Below are 24,766 nucleotides of genomic sequence, written 5' to 3'. Positions count from 1 at the left end.
TTGTAGATCATATATTAGAGGAGTTTCACTTTCATAAACCAACAGAAGAGTGGGACAAGCCAAGATAGATGATGACAAAGATCAGGTAAATTCACAGTAGGTACTACATGAGAACTTTTGAGGAGAAAAGCAACCAAGTCAGATGTCTTTAAGAACATATGGATATCAAGAGTACCTTTTAAGATATCTTTCTTGTTCTGAAGGCTGTGGAAGTTTAAAATACCAGTTAGAGAGGTAGCAAGAAGGATTGGGATAGATACTGAAGCAAGTTGTTATTGCTGTGATCATAGACAATATGAAACTGTGGATCATCTGTTTGTTATACGGAATGTTGCTACAAAATTTTGGACATATGTTAAAGCTACTGTAGGCATCACAATACAGTTTCAACAAGTCAAGCAAGTCCTACAGGTCTGGTGGAATGCAGATTGTCCCTCAAAGTTCAAAACTATATTCAGAGCTATTCTAATGTTTACCATATAGCAGATACGGAGGTAGAGGAATACAGTTCTACATGGTGGGTAGATGTCCATCAACAAAGTAATTTATGAGATCAACTTGATTATATATCAAATGTGTAGACTGAGGTTTCCATGGCAAAGACATCCTAATGTTGACACTTAATTTTTGACCTCTCGTAAATAACTTTAGTTAATCGAAGTCCCTGGATGACAAGATAAAATAAATTCAAAATTTTGAAAGTCAAGTTGATTTTATAAATTAACAAAGCGACTATTAATGCCATAAATCATTTGAGAATTAATAAATGCATTTATGATATTTCCTGAAGTGTTTACTTTTTTAAGATAATTATTTATTTAGTAAAAAAGGAAAATATGAAGTATCTTATCTTACTTATCCAGGGAAATTTGATTAAGTGTAGAATTTACCATTTTACCCCTCAATTTGTAATGTTGTGCCCATATTTGCTTAATTGTTCCTATTCTGTGTGATTATCTCTGTATTTGTTTTATTTTAGTCATGACCACAATTGAAATGATCCAATTCATGGAATCAAGGAAATTAGGGTCATTTTCTGCAACATTAGCTCATTAGTGGTTTTAATTGAATTAACCAAACTCATTGGTTCAAATTAGTTAAGGCTACTATTGCAATTTAAATCCAATTAATTAATTAGGCTAAGTGTGGCCATGATTTAAATATTCAATTGGATTAGAATTTAATGCAAAGTCTAAATTAGCTGCGTAATTAATTGGTTTTAAATTAAATCTAGGCTATGTTTTAAAATAGGGTTATACTTGAAATAATTATTTGTTACATTTTTAAGTTTGTAGCCGTTTTAATTTATGTCCTTAAAAGTCTGTCCCTAAGGACATTTTTGCAAGTTTTAAATTATTAGCTGTGTTTGATTTATGTCCTTAAATAAATGTCTCTACTGGACATTTTGCAATATCTTTTAAAATAGGCCAGACCCAGCCCATCCGGGCTATTAAGGGGGAATACCCTACACTTATTTTCATTTACACAAAATAGAAAGAGAAAAGGGGGGAGAAACCTAGAAGGTTCCTCCCATTGCCATTTTCGTGAAACCCTAGGGCGTCGCCCCATTTTTCTCCTCCTCTTTCATACCAAATCGATGCAAATATAGAGGGGCTGAACTGCAATCAGCTTTTGCATGTTTTATTCCATGAAAGTTCAACATCTTTTTCATTTTTTCACTCGATTCACTCCTATATCTAGGTAATCATCTCTATTTATTTTTTTCTTTTGAATTACCGAGTCAATATTGCTTTAGTTTTGTTGTACTACACTGTGTTCTCTCAAATCCTATTAGTTAAAATTGGAATGTTGGGATTGAGCCATCAAGGGCTTAGATTTGGCCGTTCACGTTGTTTAAGGTATCATTTCACCGTCGATTTTGTTGCACAGTGTAATTTTTGGGATTTTGTTTGCCCACATCAATGGTTTTGAGGTTGGTCTTGACTTGGAGGGTTCTATAAATAGAACCACCCCCAGACCATCGAAAAGGGGGAGGATTCAATTAAATTGAAAATTCGATATTCGAAATTGGATATTCAGTGATTTTAAGGGTGATTTTAGAGTCCAAAATTTTGAGTTCAAAGCTTCTAAAAGTTTTAAAAATTTAACTTTAACCCTAAACGGGTCAAAATTTTATAGTTCTAAAATTTGATTTTCTATTTATTCGTGCTCGTGTGGCTGAGAGTTGAGGTTTGGAAGCACCATAGCTTCAAAATCCATTCTTGGGATTCGGCTACACAAAAAAGAGGTATTTGCTTGCCTATTTATTTCTTCTTTTTTTTTAGTTAAATTAATTGCTTATTAGTTAGTTATTGTTATTGTTTGTTGTTTGCTGTGTTTGGTATGTTGCTTATTAGTTAGTTAATTCCTTGTTTGGTTGTTGTTTGCCCCATTAATACTTAGCTATTTGTTATGTAGTTGGTAATTGGTTGTTGCTTACCTTGTATTTATAAGTTGACTGTAATTATGTGATTATGAGTTAGGATTAGTCATGGTTACTAGGTAGCTAGATTATTTAATTGTTGTTGTTAATCATTGTTTGCTAATTTTTGTATGTTAATAGTTCATTTATTAGTTGTTGCTTAGTTTGCAGCCTTGTGGCAATTAAGTTTATTAACAGACTTGTTCATGAGTCCTTTATGGTTGTAAATCTTTCACTAAACTATTATTTGATCTTGTTATCTGATGGTACTGGGGCTTGTTAAATGGTGTAGCATTCGTTAGTTAAGAATAATCTAACAAAAAGGGGAACAATGTAGGTTTCATATAGTTGTCCTGTTTCTAAATTTTAAATAAGATTTGCCTAATGTAGACTTCATATAGCAATCTTGTTTCTAAGATTAAATAAAATCAGTCAATCTTTGTTCACTACTTAGTGATGTTTTGATAAATGTTTTGAATAATGTGGTCTAGGTTGTGTAGAATATGAGTGTGCTTTTTTGACTGAGTAACATAATAAATCCTGCTCTATTAATAAAATTTAAATCTCTTTTGTGCCAAGTTTTGTCAAGTTAAATAGAATAAGGAGTAATTGGGACTGTTTGGTTTGACATAAAAAATGGAGTGGGATAGAACAATTTCCCTCTTCCTGAGTCATTCCTGTTGTCTACATTGTCTTTGTGTGAGAGTTTAAATCTGTCTAAAACTGGGAATTGCTCATGTATTCAACTTTGCTTGTTTACCTTTTGGGAAAACTAAATGAACTTCTTTTCCAAAAAGAGGGGTCTTTCTCCCATTACTGAAGCTCTGAAAATAAATAGAACTAAGTCCCTTTTGGAATCCTTTCATAATAAGAGTTTTTTTTTTAATGGAGTATCTTCACCTCAAAAAACGGAACACTGTCTTTTGCTATTTTCTTGACTGAGTTTAAGTGTGATCAACTTGTTTATTCCCTTATCACTGATTACCCCATTCTAGAGTAATTTGGTAAACTCTATTCTTGCCACATTAAAGCTTACTTTTAAAATATAAAAGTGTTTTCTTATTTTTGTATTAGTGTAGGGATACAGTTTTATCTTATTAACTTTGCAAGCTTCTTTTAAAGTATAAAACCATGTGATAACTGATAGACTATTTATTTATTAACCCAAGACTGCTTTTGGTCATTATGTCATGGTGTTGAATTCTTTATCATTTCCTGTGAACTTATTTGAAGTCTAATCTGTGTGGAGTCTAGGTATTGTGTGAATCTGCAAACTATGAAATACTTCTTGAGTTATTTTAAGAATTTAGAACCTGCAGCCTAGTTCTCTTTCCTGACATTCTTGTTTATGTGTGATCAGTCCCCTATATTATCTTTAGAATAATAATCAGTTTGTGACCCCAATTTGCTATGAGTATCTGATTAATTAACTGTTTGACTTTAGACTACATATAATCAGGTTAATAAGGTCCCTTTACTATCAAAAAAGTTAGGTGTTTGCGACTTAATTCATTCTGTGTTTTGTGAGTAAATTGTTGAATAAGAAATGGGTAAAATTAATTGCTTATGCGTAACTAGTTAAATAAAAGGGATCATGGAGGTTCAGATTTTAAATCTGGGTTGGAATTATAAGTGATCATATGATGCTTTCCCTTTTACCTAGTATTTTGTCTAGAATTTCTCAGTTTTTTTTTTCTTCTATACTTGCCTTAGGAGTCCAGTTCCATTTTTATGAATATGTTGTGTGTCATATCATTATCTTATTTGGACTTGTTTCTTTCCCCTCTTTGTATATGCAGTACATATCTATATTAGAGTCCCCACTTAGAATTTATCCACCTTGTATATTTTCATGTGACTCTGTAAAGGTTGTGGTGTTGAATTGTTGTCCCAGTTTGAAGAAGAGCTTATGACTGAACTGTGCATTTTTGTTCTGTGTTATGTTCATTAGACATCAGTGATGTTGCCCGGTTTTGTATTGCTTACACCTCAGACTTTAAACTGTTGATTTGTTTCTCTTACACTTGGGAATGTTGTGTTTTATGTTGATAAACTTGTTACCCCGCAGTACCTGTCTGTATGTGTACTTGTATTGATGTGGTAATGTGTTGAGAATCCTTTGGGGTTGGTCTAACCTTTCGCCAGTGTCAGCCATGTCTGAGATTCACGAAACCTCTTGAAACTTGTGCGGCACTAGGAATAAGGATGGTGACAACACCCTAAGCCCATTCCAAAACTCTCAGCCCACAAAGCACAAGAACACATTTGTGGATAAGGCATTGTGTTAGGGTAACTGTGGTTAATTCTCCTGTATTTCTGGATGTTAAATGTATATTTTTACAACTTGATAAGATCAGAGATTGCTTTTCTAATTTGGTACTTCTTTCCTTTTTCACTCCTTGCATGGCCATTCAGGTCAAAGAAACAAGCACCCTATTGGGCCTTCCAAAGGCCCAATATGATAATTCTTTTCAAACCTATCGAGTCCAAGGAGAGGAAATGGAAGAAAATAAATTGAAGGCCCAATCATGGGTGAAAATGATACGAAGTCCAACCATAGGTGAAAATGGTTAAGAGGCTTGGCACGCCCCAAGTCATTTTATTATTATTATGACACGTTATGTTTGTTTGTATTAGTATTTGTAAACTCACATTACTATTGAAAACTGAGTGGTTAGAATTAGACATTTTAGGCAAACAGTACTTAAGCCGTTCAGTTTGACCTTAGGCTCCTTCACGAATTTTCAAAACCTGTCTCGTTTTCTTACTTTCAAAAGGATTTTTAAGAGGTAAATCAAATGGGTTTACATAAAATAAACTAAGATTTCCAGGAAAAGTTGGTAGATTTTGGCATGTAACGTTTGTCACAAAAATTACTTGTCCTATCGTTTTCAGAATTAAAAGGGATACATTGTTGCTTTCATTATATAGCCAGTTGTTAAAATGAGAGATTTTGTGCAAGTTACGATTAATTTTTTCTAAACCAAAATGGGCGTTGCTTTGGACTAAGTCCACATAAACAAAAAACTGAGTTTCGAGCTAGAGTCCATCAAATTACTATGTCGCAATAAGTCAAGATTTTTTTATCAAAGCCCAGTCCTGAATGCAACTTTTCAGAAATGGTATAAACAAGATGCATTTTTTGGGCCAAAACCCATTACATTTTCTTATTCAAAAATCGACAACCCATTTTTTTTCTTTAAATGGACATAAGTTTATATGGTTTAAATCCTTTGCTTTCAACAAGTGTGTTTTCGCCTGTTATTCATTGCAAATTGAATCCATTCTTTTACGGCCTAATGTCGAACCAAGTTGGACTTTTAAAACAAAGTGCTGAAGACGTTTTTGCTTAATAAAATTGGAAACATATTTGTAATCACGAGGTACTAGGCGAGGTGTTTGGACGTATATATGGCTAACCCGAACCAAGTGTGGATTAAGGCATGAACTAAAATACGGATATACTTTTTGCCAATCTTATAACAAGCAACTCTTTTTTACAAAAACCTATTATCCTCATATTTACGAGGAATTACACTTATTAGGATGCTATAAATCCCACTTAAAATAGCCCATATATAAGGGAAATATACTCAAGTTTTCTTAAAACCATAATATGCCACAAAAATGGCAGCTTTTATAAATGCAGAAATTTTACACTTAAATAAGCAGTTCATGCAAATATTCACACATTGGAACTCGTAGGTCAACGGTATAGTACGGATCCTTAATACTGGGGTGTCTAACACCTTCCCTAGGGGATCATCAGAACCCCTACCTAGAACTCTGGATTACGAAGGCTTTTTTCAATGTATATGAATAAATCCTTCGAAACTGGTTTTCCTAATTTCCTAAAAATTAAATGGCGACTCTTTTTCAAAATAAGTTCAAAAGAGCACCAACAAGTTCGTAGTAGCCTTTTAGCAACCGCGTAAAAGCGAACCGTAACACCCACCAAGATGCATTTCTCAAATCCTGCAAGTTTTTGAAGCATGCAGGCCAAGAATTGTGAGCAAGACAGTGAAATGGGAATTTTTTATGCCAGGTTGGTTCAAATGTAACTCTGATAGAGCTTCTAGAGGAAATCCTGGACCAAGTTTTGTGGCCTTTTATATTAGAAATGCAACAGGTGATTTACAATATGCAGTAACTAGAAGAATTTCAGATGGTTCAAAGTTGGTGGCTAAACCAATGGCATTGCAGGAGGGTCTCAAATATTGTGTTGCACACAGCTTGCTACCAGTAGTGATGGAAACAGACTCTATGACAATGAAAATGATCTTAACAGGACAGTAGGAGGCTTCATGGAATATATCAATGATCATAAATGATACCTCAAGATTGAGGAGGGATAAGGAAGTGAGGGTGGAGCATTTTCTGAGAGAAGGAAATGACACAAAATCGATTTTTTAACTAACTATGTTTTTTATTTTGCAGGTGTTCATCAGTTTGACAGTTTCAATTCACTTCATATGAAAGCAAGGCAAATTCTGAACATAGAGAAGGCACAAATACCATACATGAAAATTAGGCAAGCTAAGGATCATCACATCCCTAGAGATTAACAGCAACATTGGAGCTCAGTAGCAACAATATGGCTACAGTTACACATGCCATGAGTAGCAAAGATATACTTGAATGAAAATGTTTTTGGCCATTGTTTGGTGGTTTTCATTCAAAAAAAAAATAAAAAAAATCTACCATGAATTCTTACTTAGGGAAGGTAAATGAAAGAGATTAAGATTAGGGAACTTATCCTGATGAAAAATCTGACCAAACCCTCCTCAAATCGCCTCCAAGATGCTAAGGAAATGTAATTTAGGAATGGAAGGAAGAAGGGTTTTCATAAGGCATTTAAAAAAAAATTCTGGTCCGTTGGCCGCTTCAGCGGGCAGGCCAGCGGTTTCGCGCTACCGCTTTAGCGGTTTGGCTAAAGCTTTCGCACGTGCTTCCACACCAAAGTGGTCACCAGACACCAGAAAATTCTGGTGTCTTTCCAAACTTAAAATCAACTCTCGGAACCATCCCGAAACCTCTCAGACACAAACCAAATATGCAGATATACATAAAAATGCCCTATGAATGCGCTCGTGGCCTCGAAATTTCCATCGGAGGTCTCGTTGACCTAGTCAACCCCGGATACCTCAAAACTAACTTTCCAACCCAAGTCCCAAAATGCACCCGAGTGCATTGGGAACCAAACCAATTATACACACAAGTTCTAAATGACCATCCAGATCTCTCGGAATTGACCAATTTCCAGAAAAGGTACGTTTACCCAAAAGTCAACTCTTTTTCACTTTAAGCCCAATTTTCCCAAAAAGTCACCCAAATCAAATCCAAATACCTCAAAAGCGTGTCGATAGTCCCCTCGGGTCAAATGTGAGCTAAACAAGCTCTGGGAAAAGTAAAAAGCATCGAAAAAGAAGTAACGACCAAATGGGTTGTTATGTAAAATACCAATTAAATAATCGCTGGTCCTTGAGCGACAAGGAAGAGAACGGGGAAAGATACCTGAGCCCGCAACAACTGGAGATATCTCGAACACATATTGGGCTCCTCCTACTAGGAAGGATTCTCATCGCCCAAAACTGAATCCAATGAATGATACAGGAACTATTAGAATGGTACTTCTTCAACAGAGAAACATGAAAGACCGGATGAACACCTGACCGGTTTGGTGAAAAACTAACTCATAAAATAGAGGATCAACACAAGGGATAGTCTCAAGCAGGCCAATACACCTTAGGTTCACTTGCTCTCCTTCCCACATCGCACGACACCCTTATTAGGTGTAATATTCAGAAAAACCTTATCGCTCATTTTATCAGTCACTACTCTCAAACTTAGCTCAAGCTCCAATACTCATATCTCCGTATTCAAATTTCCCTCGCAACTGATCCTCGAATGAATTGCTTTTGATCGAATTCTCAGATTTTATAAAACTGCAACTCTAAACGTGATGAATAGGCCCCACAAACACTTCCCCAAACCAATGCAATCCTTTGAAACATGGCCACAAACCATAGCATATTCTGACCCTGGAAAATATTCTAATCCCGCTAACCTTTCTTTTGCACTAGCTAAAGCCATTTTCGGCACCGTGATTTCTTAGAAATACATGATCACACACAATAAAAAACTAAAACCATGACTCTCTCACGAGAAAGAATCCTTGATCCATCTGAGATCTCTACACAATTCCATCAAAACTAATCTAACTAACAGTCAACTTGGCTAGTTTCAAGTCTTCTTAAACCGTCAAATCACAATACAGGAACCACACTACGATATCCCACCGAGCAAAGTCCGTCGGAACCCAACTGATCACTATAAAGGCCTCTCATGCAACAGTTCCTCCTCAAATTTGTACTAAGCTCATTGTAAATCATTATCCTATTCAAGTTGTTCTTAGTAACAATATCCTTAAATTCATTTGTAAGCCCTGATAAAACTCGATAATCCTTTCATACGCCACATTTGAACCAAAACTCATCGAATCCTTATAGGACTTTTACTAGAAAACCAAAGATCCTCTTTGGAAGATAGACATAGCCCAACAAGCTTAACTCGAACAATTTCAACCTTGAATGAATGTACCACCCTTGAGTACCACTAATAGTCATTCAAACCGACTCCGAATTTTCGAAACCAATCACAGTCCTATGACACATCTGTGGCGGCCAATTCTAATCTTTTCCTCACGCATAACAAATCATGCCTATTACCCTCGACTCCACAAGTTGAGTCCTATCCAAGTCATTAACTTAGTACCGAAGAGCTACACCTTACGATTCCAATCTTTATGTTTCTCAACCTTTACCCGATACAAAAATCTGATACACTTAGAACTTTTCGATTTAAAACCTATAGCCTCATGTAATGCCCCCGTAACCATCAATCTCCCATAGTATCACCTCGATATGCTCATAAATTCTCCGAAAGTATCCAATCTTACACTGCCGCTCTACATCTCACGCAATTACCCCCAAGTCCTTAATAACCAAAAGTTCTTACCCAAACTGTCCAGTCAATAATACTTGCAACATAAAATATTACCACGAGTAGGGTCTCGCCTCAAAAATATAACTCTAGTCCTCGCTTGATAGGGATTCCACAAATCTTCTCTCTTAAAGCATGCTAACTTATCCACTGTAGAATGTTATGAAACTTATCCGACGGTGTACCACCAAGCCACTTCTTATAAACCTTAACATTTCGGTTCACTGAAATATGCTTCTCACTAGTCGCTGATCATAAACCTCACGGAACTATATCATATCATATCACATCTCAACTGGAATATGCAAGAAAACGACACCACAATCCGTATTGACCTAAGAAATCCCCAAGATATACCTTTTTCTTATCGATTCACAATCAACTATACCTTTTCTCGACTCGTCAATTTCCCAATTTCTAATTACTTCATGATCATCGATACCATAATCAATCCTTGAATCCACTCCATCGAATACCACATAATAATAAATATTGCAAACTAGCCAAATTAATCCTGGAGATAGGATCGTACCACATACTATGCACATTAGTGTTTCCTTAATGCTTACCACTCTAAACTGAACACTCTCTAAATCCGGCGTATCACATAACAGTATTACTAATATCCTCATGTATCTTACTGAAGCGTCCTTGCCCGAATTGCCTTACTCACTTTTCGAATTATTATTTCGAACTTAACTCAGTTAACCCCTCATTGATCCACCATTTCAAGTACCCATGTTTACGAATCCCTTACTCAAATCCTTAACATTACTAGTCCTCAAAGAATCACCTCTTACCTCAATTATCGAATCTGAACACCTCTAACCACTCGCATGCCAATCCTTTTTATTCAATCATATAAGCCGAGTAATAGCACCATTAGTAGCGGGATCTAGTCAAATTTACACAATGAAACCAAGGTTCCCAACCTTAGTCTACCACTAACCTCTATCAGTCTATGACATAACCGAACATACAACTCATCTATAAACTCTCAAGACCACTCTATACTGTCCAATCATAACTAAGCTCTCACATCACTAACTCTTGCTTTAACGATTTCCTTTCTGCCCTTAACCTCCAAAACAACAATCAACCACATCAGTCACACCCCTTACTGTATGTCATGATATAATGTTCCCGCAATCCAAACACGACTCAAGTACCCACATTACCTCACCTCAAGTCTTACGAACCTTAATCCCCTAAACCCGATAGCATGATGCCTCATTGCAATCCTTCAGTTCCCATATTTCATTTCAAATCTCTTTATCACTACCAACCAACAAACACTCAAATCCACTCAATCCTCTAAACCAGTCATCCATCTAAGCCAAACAAACCACAAAACAACATCCATATTTCTCCTCAAATCTAAGTGAAACAACCAGTAACTCCTCAAGTTATTAACTCATCACACTCGCCCATAATTGAAGTCATTTTTATCAATCGATTACTAGCTCCTCAAAAGGTCTATAACCCAATAAAATTTACCGATCAACGATGTGCCCATAGCATTCACTTAATAACAACACATTGTCCTTTAACATCAATGAGCTTATATTAGTAAGGACCTTTAGTACCATATTCCCGAGATATCACGTGAACCTGAAAGTACGACTGTTACCAAATCATGCCTAATTATTTCCAGTAGATCCAATACTCCATAATAACTATAGCTCATATGAACACTTCCATCAGTATCGTTCTGTCATGCCGAACCCCCTTTGCCTTTCACAATCGAACACGAATTTCGCCCTCGCATCAATTGCAACCTAATCCTGACAACCATGTTAGATACCAATTGGAATGAAGTTTCATAAGAAAATGAAAAAATTGGAAGTTTCCTAAATGTCCTATATCCTCTCGCAGATAAGTACGGAGCTCATCATACCGATCCACTAGACACGCTCTTGTATTATAGACCGGGTATCCTATGGCTCTGATGCTAACTTGTCACGACCCTATTTCACTAAGTCATGAGGGCACCTACCTTTCCCACCTCGGTAGGCGGACCCTTAACCCAACATTTCATAAACACACGAATAGATCAATAATAAGCGAAAGAAAATAGAATAACGGAAGTCTCACGATAATAATATAAAGAAGCAGTAACAAAAGAAATCTACCCCAGTATCTGGTCTGGTCATACAAGAGCAACTAACTAACTACTACAAGTCTGAATGATAATAATACATCAATAGTCTTAATATGTCTCAGAATATCAAATAAGACATAAATAAAGAGGAGTCTCCGGGTAGTGAAGTGTCCACGTGCTCACCCCAACAAGACTCGTATCAGCAACCTCGAACTCTCAGCCACGAGGGGTAGACGTCGATCCCACCTGATACTCTGTATTCATAAAGAACGCAAAGAATGCGAGTCAAGATAAACAATAAGTACTGGTAAGTATCATAGGCCGACTAAGACTAGCTAACGTATATAAAGACAACAAAGAAAGATAAACACATAAACCAAGAAGTACAAATCAACAATAAGCCATATCTACGATATAAGTCATCACCTATGTTGTAGCATCTAAACCCAACGGTGCCAAGTCTCAGTATAACAATCCGAACCAGTACATCACAGTAACATCACAATGATCAACAGAAACCGAGAGACAATGCAATACAACAATGTATGTAGGATGAATGCTATGCATATACAACTTTGTACAACATGTCCTGGACGGAATGACTCCACGTCTCAGTGATCATGATCCATGAGGGACCCGCAAAGTCCATGTACCACTTGCTTCAGAATATGACCTCGGATCACAAGCACACTAACACGATCCCGACAGAGACCTCGAGCATCGGACACTCTATTGTTCCTAGCAAGAAACCTCGGGCAACGAACACTCATCTCTCTGTTACGCCCTTCGGCAGAAACCTCAGAGGCTACACTCTCTCATATATTATCATCAGTACCAGAACCATACATATGTAAATGTATTATGGAAATGCATATGAATATGATGAAATGTGATATCTACAACCAATGTAATCCTAAACAGTACCATACATGGCACACAAGTAACGTTAACAGTAAGGCTACACAATAAGCCACAATGAATCATCATTCTCATATCAGTATTGAATGAGTAAGTACCGCAATATCAAATCCATGATCTATCACTAGCCACAATTACCAATGTATCAACGTATCAACGAACCAATAAGTAAATAAATCAAGATGAGTCAACAACACAATGGGGTGGCTAGCCCCCAAATCATACAACAAGGTCCAACCTAAGACAATATCCATCCCAACTTCGTACCCGAAGGCTTACATGCATTCTCCAACAATATCATCTAAACATATGCTTCACTAATCGAAGTCTTACCATAAGGTAAACCATAACGTACCTGGAAGCCCGAACACAAGTCTCCAACAATCACACCTTAGTCTTCCCTTTTCTTTGAGCCTCGAGATAATGAAAGTCTCAAAGATATTCGAATCATGAAATTAGAATTAAGAAGAACATCATTCAAACCTTACTTCTATTTAAGACCCAAATTCTCCACTTATGAAATAGGATTTATGAACTAGAATGGTGAAATTAGGAATCTAAAGGTCTCAACATCAAATTAAAGCTCTAGGTGATCAATCCCCATCAATATCAAGCTAAAAGAACCAATAATAGATTCTAGTAATCAATTTCATGCTTAATCAAGCCTAATCCACCAACAATTCAAGGTTTTATAATTAACAATTTATTCAAGAAATAAACCCAAAAACCCTCTCTTATTCTTCCAAGTTCTATGGATTATCTACCATGAATTCTTACTTAGGGAAGGTAAATGAAAGAGATTAAGATTAGAGAACTTACCCTCATGGGAAATCTGACCAAACCCTTCTTAAATCGCCTAAGATTCTAACCCTGTAATTTAGGAATGGGAGGGGGGGGGGGGGGGGGGGGAAGGGTTTTCATAAGGCATTTAAATAGAAAGCTGGTCCGTCGGCCGCTTCCATGGACAGGCCGGCGCTTTCGCGCTACCGCTTCAGTGGTTCGGCCATCGCTTTAGTAGTTCAGGCATCGGTTTTGTGCGTGCTTCCTCACCAAAGCGACCACAAGATACGAGAAAATTTCGGTGTCTTCCCAAACTTGAAATCGACCCTCGAAACCATCCCGGAATCTTCCTGACACAAACCAAATATGCAAATATACATAAAAATGCGCTACGAACGCACTCGTGGCCTTGGATTTCCCATCGGAGGTCTCGTTGACCGAGTCAACCCCCGATACCTCAAAACTAACTTTCCTACCCAAGTCCCAAAATGTACCCGAGTGCATTGGGAATCGAACCAAATATACACATAAGTTTTAAATGACAATCTAGACCTTTTGGAATCGACGGATTCCCGAAAAAGATTCATTTACCTAAAAGTCAACTTTGAGTCAACTTTTTTTTGCTTTAAGCTCAATTTTCCCAAAAAATTAACCAAATCAAACCAAACACCTCATAAAATGTGTCAACGGTCCCCTCGGATCAAATGTGAGCTAAACAAGCTCGGGAAAAGGTCGAAAGCATCGAGAAAGCAGTAACGACCAAACGGGTCGTTACATGTTACTGTAGAGGAAGTATCATCTCAGCTCCATAATGTTTTCTCGAATCCGAAACTTGAGATAGTTTCTCATATACCTGTGTTTGATCATAGAGAATTATGTTTTGAAAGATAGTCGTTGTGTCCCCAAATATGAAATCAATGGTTCCAACAATTTCACCTTATAAAACTGGCATCCATCATGGGTTTTTAGCATGGCTTGATAGCTCTCAAACCGGCATTGGTAGATGCCACATTGATTCACATTAAACTATCTATTCTTTAGCATTGCTGGATTTTTTATGGTTAGTCCTTGTGCCATGAAAACTTTGGCAACCACCACTTGTACACTAAAGCGAATACATATATTAGATCTATGAATCTTAAAGATTATTCTAGGACCAGATAATATTTGTAATATAAGTTGTTCAGTGTAGAGCCTTTTAATTATTTATTTTTGGTATACCTCATACAAATATTTTAACAAATACATAAGATTTTTACAAAATTTAAACTAATTAAAGCGGGATGCACACGCGACGCACATGATGCACATGTGATGCATGGAATGGAAACATGACATACACAAAAGATAGTTTTTAATACCTTTTATTAAGGTTTCACTTTAGAATTCCAACAAACAGGAAACAAAAACTTACAATCTTAACTGAAGGCACATTATCAAAAACACTATGCAAGAGTTAATCCAAGTACTATCATTTTCAGATTCTATATTTCTTACATTTTTGTAGAACACAAATGATTGACATATGAAAGGTTAAATATGTGTTGAATAAGATAATCAAATAATTAAAATTAAAATTATATTAGAACCGACAAATAAATAGTGTGAAAGTACTTGGCCGTCAATATGCTGAGAACTTGTGGTGTCTTATTTCACTATGTAGAAAGAATGTTATGGGTGTTACTGTGGAGGTAGGATCGTCTCAACTCCATAATGTTTCCCTGAATCCAGAACTTGAGGTAATTTCTCATCTACCTGTGGTTGATCATAGTGAATTATGTTTTGAAAGATAGTTGTTGTATCCCAAAATATGAAATCAATGTTTCCAACAATTTCACCCTGTAAAACTGACATCCTTTGTGTGTATTTAGTGTGTCTTGATAGCTCTCAAACCGGCATTGGTAGAAGCTACATTGGTTTCCATTAAATTGTCCCTTCTCTGGCATTACTAAATTTCTGATGGTTAGACCTTGTGCCATGAAACCTTTTGGCATCCACCGTTTGAACACTAAAAAATAGATATATTTGATCTATGAATCTTACAGTTTATTCTAGAACTAAATAATACTTATAATATAAGTAGTTCAGTGTAGAGCCTTTTTATTTTTGTTGTATACCTCACACACATGGTTTAACAAATACATAAGATTTTAAATTTTTTTCTACTAATCGATATGGAATGCCCATGTGATGCATGCGTGACGTACACAAAGAATAGTCTACTACCTTTTATTAAGGTTTGACTTTAGAATTCCAATAACATGGCATTCTTGTTACTTGTGGATCGTAATCCAAGAATGCCAAAACTTGTAGGAATTAGTTGTTATGTGCTACTTTCTAACTTGATTGTTTAGTTGTACTCTTCACTATATGAAATCTCGTACACTTGTGATAATCAAATTATTGAACTTATTTGAATCTGTTGACTGTTATGACTAGATTATTGAGATATTCATGCTGTTATGTTATTTATTACGCATATGCATTTCATTTGTCTCAATGTGATCTGGGAGATGTGGATTAAGAGGAAAGTGATGATTCTTTAACCTAAATGGTTGGTTGATGGATATTTTGGCCTCTTAAAGTCGGTTGCATGATATTTCAGCCTCAACAGGTTAGTTGCTCAATGTGATAGGGTATTCTAGGCGGTATATGGACTTAGCAGTACCCTGTGTATCACATTTTTCGTACAGTCCTATGAAGCTCTGTGTGTCTACCCGGAGCATACAACATTGTATCATTCATTTCCTTACTTGATTATTGATTGATTGTCTCTCTGATTATTTGATTACTTGAGTATTTGGCTTTACTTAGTATTTGATTATCCTTTATCCCGTTGATGGTTCAATTCTAAGTTAATGTAAACTGGTAAGGTTAAACAAGACTTTTCTTATTATTTCGTCATTAATTCTTTTGTTATCAGTCGATGAGATATACTGAGAACACGTGCTTCCCGTACATATACTACGCTTGCTGCAATTTTTGTGATGCAGATTCAGTTCCAAGTAAGAGTGGGACCTGCGGAGCTATTTGAGTTTGAAGCAGTGATTCCAGGAGATTGTGATGAGTTGCTTAACTGATCGGCAACATCCTTCTCTCTCTATCTTTTTATTACTCGTCTTTTCTTTGTATCCTAGTCAATGTATTAGTTGATTTTAAACTTGGAAAAAGACTCAAATATGTCACTGAACATAACAAAACGACTCACATATGCCACTCGTAAAAGGAAGTGATAGGACGAATGGGGGATGGTAACTAATGAATGGTTTAGATAATGTTACGTGACAAAATCTGATGGTAGTAGGACTCTGTTAGTGATTAGTGATTAGTGACACACAAATGAGTCGCGATGGTGACATGTTTATGCCGAACTATTAACGAGTGGCGTGAACAGTACATTTCTAATAGTTCGATGACATATTTGAGTTTTTTTCCTACTTAATTATATCTTTTAAATAAAAATAACAAATAAAGAAAAGAATAAAGGATGATTATTCTGGCAATTAAAAAAAAAAAAAAGATGAGGAAGTGAAGAAGGGTATTTTCGTCAAAGAGGAGAGGTGCAGCTAATTATAATAGACCTCTGACTGACAATTTTCGCAAAGTTATTTTCGCTTGTTGTTGGAGTTAGGGTTTCCTAAGACAACAGGAGGTAAACTCTTCCATCTTTGTACATTTTTCTTCTAATTTGTGTACTAACAGATGTCACCGTTTAACGGAATCTAACATCTTATTCCTTACGAACTTCAATCTACTTAGATAAATGCACGTGCTTTTTCGTTATGCGGAAGGAAATGTTATTCCCGATGTTAATTGTTGCAACATTTATTTTGTGAAGCTACTTAAATTTGATTTGTTTAGTTGCTTGAAAAACATTGTATGCGTAGTTCCTATTTGGTTGTGGAATTGAAGGTTTTTGTTGAAATGATAATGTAGCACTTTTGTAAATATTACTCATGTGTAGTTCACTAAGTCGGTTAAAGCGAAATTTGGAGTGTAGGTTAGCTGTTAGTTGGGTGTGCAGGCTAACAATTAGTTAGCTTATAAATTACAGCTGCAGGGGTAGATTATTTCCACTTCTTTGTAATCACTTCACATCTTTCAATGCAAGCAGTTGATATTTACATCTCTGTGTTGGCTTCGATATGGACACGTTCAGAATTCAGTGGCGGAGCCAGGGTTTTTATTAAGGGGGTTCAAAAATATAAAGAAGTAAACATACGAAAAAGTTAAGGGGGTTCGACATCTACTATATATACATAAAAACTAATTCTAACATTGCATATAACAGTGTATTTTTTTGCCGAAGGGGGTTCGGATCCCCTCCGCCCAACCTAGCTCCGCCCCTGCTTCAGATCTAGCATTTCATCTGTCAATGATGAAGTTTAACAGTTTTGGTGCCTGAGTTTCCACTTAACTGAGAGTTAGGTCGGTTTTAAGAAGAACTTGAAAATGTTATGTATTGGATGGGAACTCATTCTTGTTTATAGTATAGTTCCAAAATTAGCTCTCAGGTGTTAAATGACGTGATGTGATGTGCATTTTTTAAATTAACTATCCAACTACTAAATTAAGATTTTTCTTAGACCAGTTTGATGCTCTTGTTCATTCAAGTTGCGTGAGTTTAGAACTCACCTATCGTCATATTCTTAAAAAATTTAAGAAGATCTTAGTTAGACCAATTAAGTGACTCTTGCGTAGTGCTGGCAAAATAAGCCCATATTTTGTTAACCTGCTCAACCGCCAGTATTTTAACGGTTTGGTGAGTGATATCTTTATGGGTACAATATGGGCTGGAGCCCACATTAACCCGTAAGAATATGGGTAAAATATGGATAGTATACCTGCTAAGGCTAACTGGCTAAGTTGAAGAGCTTTAAAGCTAAAGCAGTGATTTTAGACTATTTCAAGAAGGGAAAAGGGTCAAATATACCCCTCTACTTTGTTTTATTAGTTAAATATATCCTCCGTTAGTGAAAGTTAATAAAAATACCCCTGGCATCTTCAAACTTCACACTTATGCCCCTATTTGGATGGAAATCCCCAAATTCTCTCAAATTACCCAATTTCAAAAAAATTACCCACTTTGTTTTGTTGACCTGCCCCGCCTGACCCACCTATCATCATCATCATCAAGCTCTAGCTTCATCTTCTCCATTAATCCGTTGTGTTAGCATAACTTGACTCGAGCTGTCTGCTAAATAAACATTTCCTAGACTGTTCGTGTGGCAATTTATTAACTACAGAAAGGACTAAAGTTAATCTTTTAAATTTTAGCATTCAATGGGATAGACTCATTTGGATTTGTGGATGCAGATGAGAGAAGTATTCCAGTAGTCCATGGATTCAAGAAATGCACTGTTTGATATAGGATTTAAAATATGGTCAATTGTTCACCCAGTAGTATTCCAAATTCCACACTAATTCACAATTTTCTGTTATTCCATAACCTTAATCAAATTCGTATATGGAGAATTTCCATGAATCCTTTTAATTTCATAAAAAAACTTAGTTTCATATATTTGATTCCTAAATCAGTGTCATTGTATCCTCCAAGTACTGGCTGCACCAAGATTTGGAGTTGCATTTAAAGATTAAATTTGAGGTGAGTTTTGGGATTTTATCATTTGGGTGTGTTTTTGCTTTTTTCTTTTTTTCTCCATGGAAGAAGATGAAGCTAGAGCTTGATGATGATGATAGGCGGGTCGGGCGGGGCGGGTCAACAAAAAAAGTGGGTAATTTTTTTGAAATTGGGTAATTTAAAAGGATTTGGGGATTTCCATCCAAATAAGGGCATAAGTGTGAAGTTTGAAGACGGCAGGGATATTTTTGTTAACTTTCACTAACGAAGGGTATATTTAACTAATAAAACAAAGTTGAGGGGTATATTTGACCCTTTTCCCATTTCAAGAATCATCATTCGCATCTACATACAACTTTGTATGGTTAATAACAAAATAGAGCTTAATTGGGAGAGGCCCTTGTATAATTCTTTTTTGCTAATTCGGAGTTCTGTAGACTTCTTTTTACTACATCTTTAACTTGTATAATCTGAATAGCCTTAAAGAGTTGGAAGGCAATTATGTTCTGTTTCTGTAAAATTTGGAAACAGAATTTTTCGATTTTGGCATTAAAAAATATTGAATTCTTCTCAATAACAGTTGTAAGTTCATTGTTGATCGAATGAAAGGATTCAGTTTTAGTTTGTATTTTTCCAGTGTTAGTGGCTTGGTTTATAATTAGAGCTCCAGTTGTTTCTTCTCTTTGCCATTTCAAGATCTTAGGCTAGCTAGTCTATTTCATAAAAGCTTTAGGAGATAAAATGGGGGCAGGACCATTATTTACCCAACCCGTTTTTCACCGGTATTAATATGGATGGGTTGCAAGTCAACCTGGTTGTATTCAATCCGTTTTCAACCCATCCAAATCCAACCCAACCCGCCCATTTGCCACCACAACTTTTGTGCCATCTTCTCAAGAAAGCACACAAGGGTGTGGCCTGCGGTTAATAAAGTTAGAATACATATTCAAATTCTAGAGGAGGCAGAAAGTAAGTGATTTCTTCTCATCTGCCTAGTGGGAAGATGCGTGCAAGGTGAATCAAGTACTACCATTACTAAAAAATGAAATTCAAGAAGAAAGCTTAGGGTAATTCGTTCAATATTTAAAATTCTTGAGATAGCGAGCTTTGAATCTTTAGGAGCATAATGGGTGCCTATTGGCCTTTTTAACGAGTAGTAGGTTTTTGACTTGGAACTGATATCAGTATGAGATGACTTTAATAGTGTAATCTAAGCCAGTGATTTTGTTGTGAAAATTGCGCTGGGTGCCACAGGCAGTGGGTCAAATATCCTCCCAAGAGATTGGAGTTTGATCCAACTCGGTGGACAATCTACAGCCAGTGAGTTTTTTACATTGGAAAAGGATCTATTGTGTAACAGTTCATGTATTTGCTGTTTCCGGTTTAGTTAATGTGATCTAACTGCTAATTTACTGAATGGAGAGCATTTCCTTTTCAAAGGAGATGTTAAATGCCTGAATGGAAGGGTGTAACCTAATCTAAACACAATCCATGGAAAAATGTTAAATGCTCAACTGTTCTACTGCAATTAATCACATTAGTTATAGATGAAACTGTTCTTTTCCTATTACCTGTTAGCCTTACACATCTACTTGTCTCATCTCAGGTTTAGCAGTCCTGACATTGTCTGTTCAGCCAGGATGAGGCCAATTTTCTGTGGTAACTTTGAGTTTGAGACCAGACAGTCTGAGCTGGAAAGACTTTTCAAAAGATACGGGAACGTTGATAGGGTGGATATGAAGTCTGGTAAGCTTGTAACACTTGTCAATTTTTTCTCAGTGCCACTTAACTTATTTCTAACGTTATCGTGCTATTTTCTGTTTTAAATTGTGGCGATAAGTGGTGACCATGTTTGATAGTTTTTTTTTGATAAAATTATAGTATACTTGATGAATTGGCTGTCTCGCTAACTGCTTGTATGCGTGACCTTCCATGTATCTTAGAATATAATTAGTGGTACATGCACATCTTACTGCAAATGAGTTTGTTCCTGCAGTAGGTTCCCGGGTGATTTCCATCTACTAGGGTAGTTGTAGATAACCAGATTCATTCTTCTGTATGATCTTTATTCCTTATGTCTTGTCAACTATGGACCTTATCAAAAAAAATGTCTTGTCAGCTACGGGCAACAAGCACTATGGCATCAAATGGTCTGGGCCAAGTGTTATTTTGCCAATGGTACATCAATTATATACATACAGCTAAACAAAGTTGTTTGCAATCCGAGTAAGACAGAGCTCGCCACTATTGACTACCTAGTAAGATTGGACAAGATTATGTGATGTATGTGCCTTGGTAAAGTTCCTTGAAGCAGCAACAATAAAGCTGATGTGGCAAAGCAAATTGAGTCATGAAATAAGAACATGGTTATAGCATCCCTTGGCCCGTTCTGTGGTTTCACTGCTCAAAGACTCAAATGACCACAAATTGGTCGGCTGTGGATGCTGCATTCCATCTTTACATTTTGGCTATGTTGGATGGGAGATCCCGTCAGCTCATTTGGCTCAACAATAGAAGTCTGAGTTCAGGCGGGTGTTAGGATATGTTTACCGAAAAAGTGTATTTTTTTAAGTGTAGACCCCCATACTCAACTGATTCTTTGGCGCAGGATAACATTGCAATGTCCATACCCATTGCTGATGGACGGTGTCTATTTCGTTTCCTGACCGTGACAAGTTTCTCTTCTTGTTTCAAGAAGGGCTCTCCGATCCATCATGGCATCACAATCACATATTATCCTGTCACTATTTCCCTCCATTCCTCGTGAATTTTGCCCCGCCTTCATTTTCAGACTTCTCACAATGCCGACCTCGAAGCTGAGGCAGCAGTTTAATATGGAGAAGGCACTCTTTTACATTATCCCATCATGTGACATCCACCTTTCCCTGGCATCTTTAGTCCATCAATGAAGGTCTGTTGCTGATTTTAATGGCCAAAGTTTCTAGATTTGACAGAGTGATTGTAATGTGATCAAATACTAGACGGTTTGCACATCTGCTAGATAAAGTTATCTTTCCTTTTCTTTTTGAGCATTTACGAGTAATGGAATCCTTCATCGGAGGGTTCTTATTATCACCTACTGAGTTTTTGTTTAATCTTCAGTCTATTTATTTGATCAATCTTCAGGTTTTGCTTTTGTTTATATGGATGATGAAAGAGACGCAGAGGATGCTATTCAGGCACTTGACCGAATAGAATTTGGCAGAAAAGGACGAAGGCTTCGTGTTGAGTGGTCAAAGGTAATCCCTCTCTCTCTCTCACACACACACACACACAAACAAATGTGATGATTTTCAAGTTTATGATGTGTGTTTGTTGCTGTGCTACAGGAAGAACGGAGCAGGAAACCCGAGGGTTCTAGAAAATCTTCATCAAGCTTTAGAGTTTCCAAGACCTTGTTTGTCATAAATTTTGATCCACATAATACTAGGACAAGGGATCTGGAAAGGCATTTTGATCCACATGGAAAAATACTCAATATAAGGATCCGAAGGAATTTTGCATTTATTCAATTTGAAACACAGGAGGATGCCACTAGAGCCCTGGATGCTACAAATATGAGGTACTTATACGCTTTCGTCAATTTTTGTTGGAAGTGGGCATGTAGTTTCGAAATTTCCATTTAATTTGACCTGAGCCTTAGTTTGACTGCCTAGTACTTGTGTAAATGCAGTAAGCTGATGGATCGAGTTATCACAGTGGAGTATGCAATCAAAGATGATGATGATCATAGGAAAAATGGACACGGTCCTGGTAAAACCAATGATAGATCACCTAGGAGAGGTTATGACCGAGTTCGATCTCGTAGTCCTTATGGAAGAGATCGGCTGAGTCCAGACTATGGTCGTGGTCGAGATCGGCCAAGTCCTGACTATGGCCGTGGTAGAGATCGGCCAAGTCCTGACTATGGTCGTGGTAGAGATTGGCTAAGTCCTGACTATGGTCGTGGTAGAGATCGGCTAACTCCTGATTATGGTCGTGGACGTAGTCGAAGTCCTAAGCATAGGGAAAGGAATTCTGAGTATGGCCGTGGCCATAGTCCAGCTGTAGGAAAGGAAAGAAATCGTGGTCATGACAATGTTCGTAGCCCTAGCCCTCGTAGGGAAAGAGCAGATCTAGGAAATGGCCTTACGAGCAGTCCGCTGAAAAGCAGAAGTCCTGGTTTTGATGATAGACCCAGTCCTAGTCCTCAAAGGGAGAGGAGAGAGAAATATAGCCCAGATGGTTATAATCATGGCAGCAGCCCAGGTCCTAAACGTGAACCAGTCGAAAGTCCTGTACGTGATGCGAAGGAAAGTTCAGAGCGATACCGGAGGTTTGCATCTTACTAGTTCGCTTTCCTTTTGTGTGGCCCTTCTTTTGATGTCTTTGTTCTCCATTGCCTGTTCTCAATTATGATGTCATCCTAATAAGTGTTGTACTTCAATCATTCTGTTGGTGATGCAGTCGTACACCTCCAGCTCGGGAAAGATCACGCTCCTAAATTGCTTGAAGCTGTTTTGATCCTTGGGTAATGTCTGTAGGGTTGTTATGTTGAAAGTGGTACTTGCAGAATTACACCTTGAAGTTGCTGAAGCATCAAAGTAGCATGTGGGTTTGAGAACCACTGTAATATACCTTGGAAAATTGATTTTGCTGTTGGAAGTGATTTGGAACTGCTACCATGTATTTTCGTTGTTCACTTCTTACTCTGTTTTCCATTTGACGAGGATCTGGCAAGACTTGGGCCATATCTTTCTTAGCTGGTTTCACCAACAATTTTTGTTTATCCCTCAATGTGATGATTGATTAGTAAAGTTGTTTATCACTATTAACAAATCATTGTTAATAGTGAAGAATGTGCATCTAACTTTTGGAGAGTTTATCTTAGAAGACAGATATTTGAGTTTAGAATAGTGACTTTCGTTAGAGCCGAATGGATATGGAGGATTCATGTAGTATAGTTTGAGATTGACATATAGTGGTAGTTGTCTCATGTGAGCGGTCACCAGTCACATGTAATGAGGAGCCTACCTGATTTTTTTTTTTTTTTTTTTAAAGAAAGCAAAAAATGAAAAAGAAAGAATGATCTCAATTTGCTGAAGAGTGTTGTCTTTGTTTGATACCACAAAGTTTGTGATAGAGCCGAGGTCATTTTGTTAATCCCTCTTTATATAGCTTGCATCTCTGTATTTTTATGTCACACAGGTCTGTAAATCAGCAGTAACGCAGCATAATTGTTTTTTGAGGAGCAAATTTGTACTTATGGAGCTCATCTTAGTGTCAATTTTCAATTTGAAGAAACGTTAAATATTTGTGAGCAGTTGAACAGCAATTTACTTGTTGACACTTTTGATATAAATGCATCAAACTTCCTAGTCTTGCTTCCTGGATATTTTCATATATGGACGAACAAATGTGGTCCCTAAATATTCTCTTTAGTGAACCTCTTTGGCGAGGACTCAACGAGAGTGTTATATTTATGGCTGAATTGGTGATCCAGTTTTAAATATCATCACAAATTACCATACATTAGCTCAGTGGGGAGAATTTGGAGCGTGATTTGTTGGAATGTCTGAAGCAAGGTTTGAACAATAACTCCATTATTAAACCTTTAAGCAGCCAAAGAAAACTTGATTTTGAAGAGTGAGAACTAAAACGATAAGAATGGTACCCATCTCCAAAGGAGTCATCCTCAATTAATTTTCATTATGGTACTGTACTTTTGTTTTTCGACAAGGACGTACAGGCCTGTACTTGCTGGATGTTAGCCATCACCACCCCCTTTTGCAGGACCACTTTGTAATGCCCGGCACAAGAACTAACGAAAGAATTTGATACAAGTCTAAATTATGACATAGAAACTGATCTAGAAACTTCTGAAAGTACATTATTTGTACAATCGTAAGTAAATGTACAGTCTTCAAATATGGGGACCAGGGGAAGGTCACGGCTGACAGACAGTAAATCTCACTCCTGTTAG

The 24,766-nt window shown here is 36.8% G+C and overlaps 1 protein-coding gene and 1 long non-coding RNA gene across 4 annotated transcripts; both read left to right on the top strand.

Annotated features, from left to right (window-relative positions):
- Positions 1-1,502: 1,502 nt before the first annotated feature.
- LOC132056600 (uncharacterized) lies at positions 1,503-5,144 on the top strand. The gene is made up of 2 exons (XR_009414856.1): positions 1,503-2,248; positions 4,838-5,144. It is a non-coding gene; the product is annotated as an uncharacterized LOC132056600 (long non-coding RNA).
- An 11,588-nt stretch (positions 5,145-16,732) lies between these two features.
- LOC132056599 (serine/arginine-rich splicing factor RS31) lies at positions 16,733-23,835 on the top strand. Of its 3 annotated transcripts, XM_059448878.1 has the most exons (6): positions 16,733-16,875; positions 20,411-20,550; positions 21,931-22,043; positions 22,134-22,366; positions 22,478-23,119; positions 23,251-23,835. In XM_059448878.1, the coding sequence occupies exons 2-6, from the start codon at positions 20,445-20,447 to the stop codon at positions 23,285-23,287; spliced, it is 1,131 nt and encodes a 376-aa protein (XP_059304861.1). In that variant the 5' UTR covers positions 16,733-16,875; positions 20,411-20,444; the 3' UTR covers positions 23,288-23,835. The 3 variants fall into 3 exon arrangements, with proteins under 3 accessions (XP_059304861.1, XP_059304863.1, XP_059304862.1); XM_059448880.1 differs by lacking the exons at positions 16,733-16,875; positions 20,411-20,550 and adding an exon at positions 21,021-21,715; XM_059448879.1 differs by lacking the exons at positions 16,733-16,875; positions 20,411-20,550 and adding an exon at positions 21,021-21,810.
- Positions 23,836-24,766: the final 931 nt, after the last annotated feature.

Source organism: Lycium ferocissimum, chromosome 5 (genome assembly GCF_029784015.1).
Source record: "Lycium ferocissimum isolate CSIRO_LF1 chromosome 5, AGI_CSIRO_Lferr_CH_V1, whole genome shotgun sequence".
In the NCBI taxonomy this organism is placed as follows: domain Eukaryota; kingdom Viridiplantae; phylum Streptophyta; class Magnoliopsida; order Solanales; family Solanaceae; genus Lycium; species Lycium ferocissimum.
Note: the sequence above shows the minus strand (reverse complement) of the source record. Positions and strands in the feature narration are given on the sequence as shown.